The sequence below is a fragment of the Glandiceps talaboti genome, chromosome 1, assembly GCF_964340395.1.
Source record: "Glandiceps talaboti chromosome 1, keGlaTala1.1, whole genome shotgun sequence".
Classification (NCBI taxonomy): Eukaryota; Metazoa; Hemichordata; class Enteropneusta; family Spengelidae; genus Glandiceps; species Glandiceps talaboti.
This window is the reverse complement of record NC_135549.1, coordinates 5,015,382-5,027,512: the sequence shown is the minus strand read 5'-3', so window position 1 is coordinate 5,027,512 and position 12,131 is coordinate 5,015,382. Positions and strand designations below refer to the sequence as shown.

At 35.9% G+C, this 12,131-nt stretch overlaps 1 protein-coding gene across 1 annotated transcript; it reads right to left on the bottom strand.

Annotated features, from left to right (window-relative positions):
• Positions 1-3,035: 3,035 nt before the first annotated feature.
• On the bottom strand, positions 3,036-10,979 carry LOC144453617 (monocarboxylate transporter 12-like). The gene is made up of 4 exons (XM_078144975.1): positions 10,757-10,979; positions 6,412-6,555; positions 4,406-5,377; positions 3,036-3,241 (listed from the first exon to the last, which is right to left on the bottom strand). Exons 1-4 carry the CDS (start codon positions 10,977-10,979, stop codon positions 3,036-3,038), a joined length of 1,545 nt encoding a protein of 514 aa, XP_078001101.1.
• Between the last annotated feature and the right edge of the window lie 1,152 nt (positions 10,980-12,131).

Here is a 12,131-nt window from a genome sequence, read left to right as displayed (position 1 = left end):
ACTTAAATGGTATTATACAACATGGGTAGCGTGGAAATGGTTTTATGATCCATAATCGATATATGGCCGTGAACTTGATTGAAATCAATATTCCATTTGCTACATGATAATGACCTATTCAAGCTCTTCAGATTAAAGGGTAATAACACAATCATGTCCAATTTGACTAAAATCTGGCCAAAGGGAAGATCCCATTAGTTCAATAAGCTCACGTAGAAGATATATTGAAAGACCGATGTCAATCTGTCTGGCGGTCCGTCTGTGTGTAGACCCCATTACCTCTATAAACTCCCGTAGAAGAGCTATTAAAAGACATATGCCAATCTGTCTGTCCATCTGTGTGTGTGTATGTATATGTGTGTGTGTGTGTGTGTGTGTGTGTGTGTGTGTGTGTGTGTGTGTGTGCGTGGACGTGCGTGCGTGTGAGGGGGGTAAGTAAATAAAAGGTGTACTGCATGCATGTATGTCTGCCTGTCTGGATGTCTGGATGTATACAGATTATCTGAAAAACTACGAGAGGACTGGGGTTTGATGGTATTGTCAGAATTTACATGTAATAGATTTCTACAGATGAAATCGTACTGTAGCACAAAGAATATAAGAGAATTTCTCGATTGTTTTTGACATTAGTAATATTATCAAAGTATCCATACAAGATTAATTTTGTAAAGTCCAGAAACGTCTGTAGAGTGTAATAGTTTTGAATCGATATCACCAACGTTATTACTAGTAATAAGTCAGTAGCAACACATTATCAAATACTTTAAGTATGTAGAGAACAAACGTGTGTATTAACTTCAAGACTAAAAACAGTCAAGGGTCTGCGAGCCAATTACTTAGATAAGCTCATAATAATATAATGTCTTGGTGATGCATAACACAGCTTTTTCTCAATCGATAACGTGAGTTAATTGGTAATTGCTATGACAAAAACAATTTCCATTGTACATCAATTTTATTAGTTTGGAGTTTGGGTGATTGGCGATGTGTATCAGAACCTAGCCATGCAGATAAGCTGACACATCATCACTTATCGAACGATTATCACGTGACATTAGAATGCTAGAGATTTTCAAACAACGCTATAGCAAAGTCGTAACATACCATCCTCAGGTTCTGTGCTGAAACCCAACTCCATAACTATGAGCCGAGAACCTTGGAGCAGTACAAAGGTCGTACCAATAGCGTTCAACGGAGAAGAGAACAATCCAAAATTGTTTAACTCAAGTACCAATGTTCAACAGTCAGGTGATGAACTGAATGACGGGAAACAGAAGTTGTCGTCAAAAGCAATCTTAACACTGTTCACTCAGGAAGCTGGCATTACAGGAATTCGCTTTATCGGAAACAAAAAAGCGGCTGGCTTCAGAAGGTATAGTAAGCAAGCCATGAGTTGTGAATTTGTTGTAACTATCTTATATAACTTTAGGATCATAAAATGATATTGTGCAATATACAGGATACAGGATTGCAAATAGTCATGTGACAATTGTTACTATGATGTATAATATTATATGGTTTAATAAAAAATGGATCTATTATGTCCCTTGTTTTTAACATGCAGCTGATGAAACTACCAGACTGTACAGAAACAACGTTTGTCGGGTTAATCTTTGGAATACATAAGGTATCATTTTAGTATTATACTAAAGATTACAGGACGAATCCGTAAAAGGGAGCATCTTAACTGGTATATAGATCCACCACACTTTTAACCCTTCTTACTAATATTCATAAAATATACCATTCTGATATATGCATATTACTAATGGAATTGAAAGTAACTCACACTGTTTGTCTGTAAATTTAACTAAAAATTTATAACGTGGAGCATAGGTGAGGGGAAAGATAAAAACGTCCATCATTGAATGTACCAACATATATGTCAGTGTAATAAAGTTTAATTTGATTCTTGTTACAGGTTCCTGTGGTTTTTAATTGTGTTGGGTGCACTTGGTGGATTTCTATACCAGGCATGGTTGCTAGTTTCTTCATTTATGGATCGACCTGTTAATGTCAACATCATGTATAAAGAGCCACCAGAGAGACCAGACTTTCCTGCGATTACAATCTGCAATGTCAATTTATTTAGGTAAATTCTAAGTCAAAATTAGGACTAAAGTTCCCGTATCTTCGACCCCCTACCCCCACCCACCCCTTGCTGGAAAAATGTGCAAAACCCAAACCCAATGAATTGGTGTCTAACATTTAAACAATAGACTCTATGAAACCATGTATGAAGACCCACAGAAAAGAGTTTAAAGAATCCCCTAGAAGGTTATAACGTCATACACTTTTTTTTACACAAATTCTGTCTGATAAAAAAGTGTTTATCAAGATGGCTGTATATATGGAAACGTGTTTATACTTACCTATGTATGCAATTTTATGGGTATAATACATGTATGGAAATTTGGCCTTCTTAGGCATATATCTAACAAATATTATCACTGTGGTGCTAACCTCCTTTATTAATGTACAACGGTTTCTTTTGCAGTCGTTCCATGTTATTGAAGAAATACGAAAGCTTGGAAGGTATGAATATTGCCCTTGATTATCTATACTCGATATTTCCAATGGATAAACAAACATATGATGACCAATCAATGGGTGAAACCAGGCTTAAGAATTTAATACCACCCTTTGGTACACATGAAGATATATTGAGTTTTATGAAAACGGCCGCTCATGGAGTTGAAGATATAGTGAAAAGGTTTGTGTAATTCTATGTTTATCAAAGTTCTCTTATACTCCAAAAAACACGCACGCGCACACACACACATAGCATAGCATAGCATAACCTTCCTTTATTAAAGGTAAAAAATAGACCTGAAAATCTATGTCATGGACACGACTTTGTAGGGATAAATCATGACATAACAATTTATCAAATAGGAGTGACATTTCAATAATACATGCCAGCCAGGGCAATATCACCTCGCCTTCGGCATGGTTATCGTCAAAATTTTGGTAAAGAGTGCCAACCCTTGTGACAATGTCAATGTCAATGACAAAGTACGTTATGTAATGAATCATCAGACAGAACTGACTGGGAAATCATAACTAATAACAGATGTCCTATCATCATTAATCTTTGTAACATTATCTAAATCAGGTTGGAGATCTGTCCTGCGAGATTTGGCATATGGTGAGAAAAATATCAATAAACCACTAGTGATCATGGTTCCACCGGACAAAAAGAATACTGAACTGTAGTTTCCACTTCTATCATACAGCAAACCTGAGGTAGATATAAATAGATAAAAGAAAGTGTGGCTTAGGGCAAGTAATTAACACACAATATTTACTATTAGCGATAGGAAGAAGACACAGAAATAACATGATGAGTTAGGGACACACACACACACACACACACACACACACACACACACACACACATATATATATATATAACAAAAATGTATAACACACATGTTTTGTATAGCCCAAGTTGTCACATAGATATCCCATTTTAATCTAGTATTGATTTAACTTTAAAGTTGCACTAGCTGCAACTGAACCATTTTGGAGCTCTTTAGTTAGGTGTAACAACTAACTATTGTACATGTAAACCATGAGCGTGTAGCTGTACACACAGCATGACTAGAAAACATAAATGGGTTGTATTTGCTGGCACTGACCCTTAAATCAGTGCCTACATCAACCACAACACATCGAATTTGCACACAAGACATTACCTTCTTGAGACAGGACGTGGATTCATGGTTATCGTAAATTTGGCGGAAAGTGTATGACAGAATGTATGACCTAGGTCAATGAGCACTACCATAATATAAGCCTATATACAAAATAAATATAGAGGCAAGTCAAACTTCCATGACAACTGATTCAAAACCAAGCTTTCGCTCAAACGTTCAAAATTCACTACCTACGGATAAAACATTGCTTTCTAATTAACAAGTTCAATGTCTTTTCACATTTTTAGTGAATATATCTTGGTTGCTTGTCATTAACAAGACGTCTAAGTTACTGTATAGTGCGCGGAAATTTATAAATTGCAGGATATCTTTGGGCTGGCAAATGATCATGCATGCACGGACGAAGAATCACAAATGGGCGAAGTTGTTGGAAGACCTACTGACAGTAAACATTGTGAAGACTTAAACACCAATTGCAAGACGTGCCCCTCTTTAAGTACCCCAATACATTTTTAATTTTAATGTACTTCACACTCACAATGCCAACACAGGTATGGATATATATATATATATATATATATATATATATATATATATATATATATATATATATATATATATATATATATATATATATATATATATATATATATATATATATATATATATATATATATAACAACAACAACTAAACATGTACTGCCTATTGCAATTTTAAACGGTGACAGGAATAAACAATTTCTTACCTGCAGCTGGCGGGCCAAGGAGAGAACCTATACCCATCAGAAAGAGGTCCCAACCAACAGCAGTTCCCATATCCGTGTCGCCAACACACTCCCTTATAGCTACAGGTACCAATGATTGGTAAACTCCAGAACAAAGACCCATAACACCCACCATCACAGCTAAGACCCCGTAAACATTTGTCAACGGACTTGTCAGTGCAGCAACTCCAAACATCCCCACTCCTAAACCAAGGAGCCGCGTAGGAGATACTATTTTCATATCAATGATCACTCCATGGCATAGTCGTGCTACGAACCCAACGCCTCCATAAACAGTGAGCAACAAGTCTGCATTTAATTTTGTAATACCAGAACTGATAGCTCTGCTCACGAGAAATGACAATGTGATCATGAACCCAAACCCCTCTAAAAATTGTGCAACACATATAATAGATAATGTTGGGTTTTCAACAAATAATTGCAACCTAAGTTGAGATATTCCAGAGCCCACTTTTTGTTTCCATGACTTTTTCTGTTTTTGACATTCTCTGTTTTCAGTATTTTTACAAGCTTGTTCACTCATATTGACACTATTGATTTCACTGTCAACGTTGCATTTATGTTCAGATGAAAGAGTGGTGTTATTGATTAGATGAGAAGTACCATCTATATGGTTAGCTGTAATTGGTTTGTAAACCTTTTGTGTTTGCACATAACGTTGTTTCCTAGGTAACGATTTAGTTGCTCGCTTCACATTGTTCAGTGGTCTCATCAATGCACCACAGACAAGAACATTAGCATTGATTCCACCGACAATCAACATGGCACCCTTCCAGCCGTATACTTCTATGAGATAATGAAGCAAAGGTGCTAATCCAATCACCCCTATACCAGATCCACTGTAGTAAAGACCATTAGCAATGGCAAACTTCTTCTTGAAATACTTGCTTATGTGTATGATTCCAGATACAAACATTAGCCCAAAACCAAACCCTAAAGTTGGTGAAGAAAATAATTAAAGCACCTTTATGTAAACATGTTCTCAATGATATGAAGTGTATACCAAGTCATCATTTACTTAGACTGGTTTGCAATGAAACATTTCTAATTAATAAAGGAATACAACGTTTAGTATGTGCATTTTGAATGAAGGCATAACATATACATCCCTACAGTTAAAACTGAATATGGTAATCAGGCATTTCACTACAGTGGTGCTGTTCTATGGAACAATCTACCCCTATCCATCAGATCAGCTCCGAACTAATCGATATTTAAAAGATATCTTAAGAATGTAGTCTGGTAATGTAATTGGATATCTTTTCCTAGTTTGTCCCTTTTTTGTTTGTTTTTCTGTGTACGTAATCTTGCAACAGATCCCATTGGGAGAACAGTGTTTAAGCACTGAAATGGTGTCTGTATATGACAGATTAAAAATCAAACGACCAACCAACCAATCAATCAATCAATCAAGCAATCAAGCAATCAATCAATCAATCAATCAACAAACCAATCAATCAATTAATCAATTAATTAATTAATCAATCAATCAATCAATCAATCAATCAATCAATCAATCTATCAATTAATCAATCAATCAATCAATCAATCAATCAATCAATCAATCAGGGAATGTATGAAGAGCAAGCTCCAACAACTACGTATACTAAGAGTTCAGAGGCGCTCTACACTTAGAATGCTCTGGGTAATAGGGTACAGCACGTGAGAACGCACGCCCACCATATGACACTAGTTTGTACTTCGATTCGTGAAGTAAACATTTGTTAGATGAGCGTAGTATCCTGGGAGTTGACTTCATTTGAAATAGGTCAGATATGTAAGAAATCACAGTAATACTGTTTTCATTCAATTCTCCATAACCTATTCCAAAAACTAGTGACATTTTCTCAACAATAGTCTCCCCAGAGTTATCACAATAAAGTGGTGAAACCGGTTCTTTTTTCTCATTTTGAGGACATATTTCAAGTATTCAAAAAGTTGTCCATTCTTTGGACTATGGGTCTCACCAACTAATATTCCATATGTGAAGTACAAAAATGCCAGTGATGGTGCAAAGGTAGACAAAACAATTCCAGTTGTAGAAAGAACACCTCCGGCCATTATAACAACACGTGATCCAAACTTAGATGTTAATATTGCTGCAGGAGGACCTGGAAGAAAACAATGAGTGGTTATGCAAAATGCCTAAGATGAATATGAGTGAACGTAAACAGCTAAAATGATGTAAACAATTTATAAGTAGCATTCTCAGCTGACAAATATACCATATTTGGGCATTACCTACGTAAGGCTGCTTTCACAAAAACTTGTTAGGGTGGGAGATTTTAGGGGGGGGGGGGGGCTCGAAAATATATGGATAGTGTGTGGGGGGTACCTGAAAAAATGTTATGGGTTGTAGGGGGGGTACCTGAAAATAAATTGACATCATGACTTTTCAAACATGGGAAAATAAGCTTTTAAAATGTTGGTCTTCCTTTTTCAACAACAACAAAAACTATAAACAACAGTTGCTCACAAGTTAGTAAAATGAAAAACAAAAACAGTCAAATTTTAATTTTCTTTTAATAAACTGTTAATGTAATGATAAATTGGAATGGGCGAATTGAGTGGTACAGATTGTTTTTTGTCTGAAAATACCAGTGTCTTTCATGTACACTACTATCTACTGAAATTTGGTTCATTTAATGTGTGAAATTACCTTTACACTGTACTGAAAATATTCTTTGTGACATGATTATGTTTTGGTTTGTGGTTATCACAATGACATGTAACCTTTTCATGTAAATTCTTACCAGTATTAAATGACAGCCAAATATGACAGACAACATTTTACATTTACAGCTCTTGGAAGTTAAAAAAGAGAGTTGGGAAAGGTTCATCTCAGCCTGCCATCAAAATGTAAAAGATGCACCAGCACTAAAACATACTTGACACGTATCAAAAACTTCTGTGCAAGGTATTTTTTCATCCTATAGATATGACTATAATTTTCAACATAAACTTTTAATAACACATTCTAAATATTTCCTAAAATTAGCATATTGGCAACGTCTGCTACATGTGAAACAGAAGACAATATCTCACAAGCTGAGTTAACAGAGAAAAAGTAAAATAAAGGGTATAGTAAAGGGTTAGTGTCAAGTAAAAATGTTGAGAAACTTGACGAATTGAGCAAGAAACTGTGTGTCAAGAAAGATATATTAAAGGGAGCAATCCTTCATTTAGAACAACAGAGAACACTTGCCTCTACGAGGGAAAGAAAAAAGAATGAAATAAAGGGAGCAACGTGCTGAAAAAAAAATTTGATGAATATGACTGGGATGCGCTTGTCAGAAACGGTGACATTTCCAAATTGAAAGTGAAAGAACTTGATAAGTACCTTTCCAACTATGAAATTCCAGCTGTGGCAGGAATGCACAAAATAGACAAAGTTGAGGCTGTAAGATGCCACTATTATCAATCTAAAGAAAGTGAGAGTGATTTGTCATCTGATGACAATGACAGTGAGAATTATGATACAGCTAGTTCCAACTCTGATGAAGTTGAAGGAGAAATTGGGTCTGATGATGATGATGACAATGCCATGTTTATATACACAAGATCTGGAAGGAGCGCTACCACTTGGAAATCAAAAATTTAAATAAACACATTCTGAGACTTTGTTTACAATCCTGCATTCACCTTTGTAATCTAACGTCAAAACCAGTCCAATAATCATGCTCTTACAAGGTAAATGTATTACCAGGTTCATTAAGATATACAATTACTATGATAATAGGGCCATCTTCATTATCATTACCACTAATATATATCACTTGATTCCTATTCTTTTGACATTATATTGAACTAATTTACATCAAACAAGAACGGGATACATGGCAATGCATTTTATTAAGAGTTTTTTCAGTGTTATTTAGACCAATTTGATTTCTTTTAGCACACATTTAGGAAACTGAACTGGAACAATACAGTATAAAACTCTCTTTAGGTAACATGTGCATCACAATATTTGCAAATACAACTAAAATGACATTCAACTGTAACACTACTAGTATAATGTACTAATACAATATTGAACAGAAAACAAAGACTCAGTTGGTCTGCTGATCATTTTACAAGAATTATTGAAAGTGTAATTCATTTACAAGTATATGTTGTTTTTTGGAAAGGCAATGCACTGGTTAACATAACATTTTGTTTTAACTGGTGTTTGTATATATATATATATATATATATATATATATATATATATATATATATATATATATATATATATATATATATATATATATATATATATATATATATATACACACACACACACAATATACAAATTGATTATATATATAATGGACAAAGTTGGTATTAAGTGTATTATGTAAGTTTTGTACTCGGTATGGAATGTTAACGCACAGGAAGAGTATTCCAAAAAAAAATTATTCGGGTGGGGGGGGGGGGGGTACTTGAAAATTTATTCGGGTAGGGGGGGGATACTTGAAATATTTGGGGCTTTGGCAGGGGGGTACTTGAAAAATTTTGGAATATGGCGGGGGGGGGGTACTTGAAAAAAAATTAGGAGGTTACAAAAAATCTCCCGACCCCCCCCCCCCCCCCCCCCCCAACAAGTTTTTGTGAAAACAGCCTAACTGCCCATAAAAAAGACTATCCTATCATTGGGCAGAATCCTGTGATTGATTAGAGAGATATGATGGCTGTGTTGGTGGTTGTGGTTGAATTTGAAATTTCATCTTGAGACCACATACACTTAAGGACTGTAAGACACGTCGTGTCGTTCCGCCCTCACCGGCCAGAGGGGTTGAACGATGTGTGAGGCCTCCTCATCACGGAGTACCTTACAGACTAGACGTCATAGAGCTAGATGTAAAGAGAGATCTTGAGATTCGATGCTAGACTAGCCACGTTTTATCAGGGCGGACCTTCTATTGTAGTGTTTCTTACCGTAACATCTTGGGATGAAAAAAAAATAAAAAAGTAATGTGTATAAGGTTGCAGCCATGCGAATATATTTGTGCATGAATTATGACCGTCTGTATGTCTGTCTGCATGTATGATGTATGTATGTATGTATGTATGTATGTATGTATGTATGTATGTGTGTATGCATGTATGTATGTGTGTGTGTGTGTGTGTGTGTGTGTGTCTGTCTCTCTCTCTGTGGAGATTTTTTTGGACATTAAAACCTCAGGAGCATTTACATTTAGCATTTAATAATGAGGCAGTTAATAGCCAAGCGAATGTGTGTGTCTGCCAAAATATCTCTGTATAAGTTAAAGTGTAGGTAATATAGTCCATTCAGTTGTATAATAATGTATTGAGAGGACATTGAAGATAATATTCAAGTAGTCTAGGGATTTCGATAATGTGTATGGTTTGAAAATGTATGCCCTCCTACATGTCCTTATTTTCAAATAAAGTATCAAGATTGAAAGAGAAAACCATACTGTTTAAGTATTTCCAAGTACAGGTTACAGCCTGATGTGAGACCTTTTTTTCGAAAGTCAACATCTATTTGAATGTAAAGAAATTAAATCCCTCATTGTTGCATGTATGTATAGCTGACGCTGAAGTTGATTTCCACTGTTAGTTTAATATAATAGTTTACCATAATGTACATCTCTGAAATGGGGTGGGGGTGTACTGTATAATTACACATTAAATATTCGGGGTGGGGGCTACGAAAATTCTTTAGTTTATTTGGGGGACATGAATTGTTTTGAGAATGCGAAGGGGGGCTGCTGTAAATTCTGAGCCCAGCCTTATTTTACGTTGGTGATGTTTTCAAATCTTTACAAATCTTTATAATCTGAAACAATTAAAATCAGAAAGAAACTATGAATTGTTTTAATTAAGGTCCTGCCATGTGGTTGTTGGTCACCATCTTACCATCGGTGATATTGTAAAATGATATAAAACACCGACGCCCTCTGAGTGGCAGGATGGTCAGTTTTTATATCATTTTAATAGCAGGATAGCAAAAATTTAGGGTCGTTAGGGTCATGAAAAACATACAAATAAACGTTATGAAATAAACTGTCATGCATATATTTCCTACAGGCTGTCAGTTGTAAAAAAATCGACCATTGCATGTCAGAGCTATATACTGACAGACAGACAGACGGACGGACGGACGGACGGACGGACGGACGGACGGACGGACGGACGGACGGACAGACAGACAGACAGACAGACAGACAGACAGACAGACAGACAGACAGACAGACAGACAGACAGACAGACAGACAGACAGACAGATATGTGGCACTCATTGTTACAGTAATATCCAGAGCCCCACCACCACCACCCGAGGGGTGGGGAGCTTTCAAACCCTACCTGAACAATCCAATACAGCCACACATATTGATCCAATCAATGAAGCTTGTGCAGCACCCGCTTCAAAATATTCAACAAATTCTACCAAGAATATTCCACCTGTTGTTGTCATGCCACCAATCATCATGACTATCACCATTCCTGCTATGGCAACAACCCAACCATAGCCACCATCAGGAGGAGGAGGAGGAGGAGTATCGGCTGGCATCTCGTGTTCTTCCATCCTGGCAAATAATTAATTTCAAAAAATAACTTTTCTTACAGGGTTGTGTCACAATTTATTTTGAAATGGGCGAAAACAGGGCTTTATTGAAGACACGTTGAAGACATTATTTGCACTTTAGTAACTTTTTGTCATTGTCATGACAAATTGACACTTGAAAGACAATCAAGATATTTTGTGTGTGTATTATCCCGGTAAAACAGCGTCTTCTTATAGCTTTTTGCAATAACATATATTAACGGCAATCATTTATGGTGTGACTTCAGTGTAAGTAGTAAGCTCTAAATACATGTATAATCGTCTGTCAACAATGCGTTCCGAAGGCTGATAGGGCTTCCAAGTTCTGCCAGTGCATTTAGGAGGTTTGTTCCAATGCAGTTAATTCTCTCTCAGTTTTTAGGAGAAAGGCGGCATTTAGGATTATGTTACGCCTTTTTGACAGTCAAAATGCTTTGATTAATCGTGTTGTTACATGTGATGTACGGTTTTCATGGGCTTCAGGCTCACTGGCTGGACATTTTATATAATTCAGTTTTTTTATTTTAAATTACCCAATGTAATATTTTGTTGTATTTTGATGTTGTGTAATATTAAAGCTGTTTTATGATGTGTTTTTGTTGTTCTCTGGACTAGGCGTCCGTAATGAAGTTTTAATAATAATGACATGGGTGTTAGTTGATGAATAGGAGCGCGCACTGAGCATATCAGCTTGGCTGACAGTGCCACTAACCGGTAGAAATCACCGGTATCTGTTTTTATTGATAGGGATAGACAGAAAATGTAGGTGTTTCGTACTAAATGGTGAATTTGTTTCGACTAGAAACAACGACTTTTACGACTATACAATGACTATACATTTCATTGGATTGTTTTATTTGAATTCACACAATACTAGTACTAGTAATACGAATTGCTTGTATTTCACTTACAGTTACAACTGGAACCCGATTTTTGAAAACATGTTGTTAGGTATAATACATGTAACTTACTCGTAATATCGTACACCGTGAACGATATCACATCAACTGTGGATAAACGTACATTTATAACTGTATACATGATAAGGCAAAATTTAATCAAATTGACTTTTGGGTCGCGCTCCAAAAAATCAGTGCCCTCACGATTACGATTTCGACCTGTTTTTGTACTGCT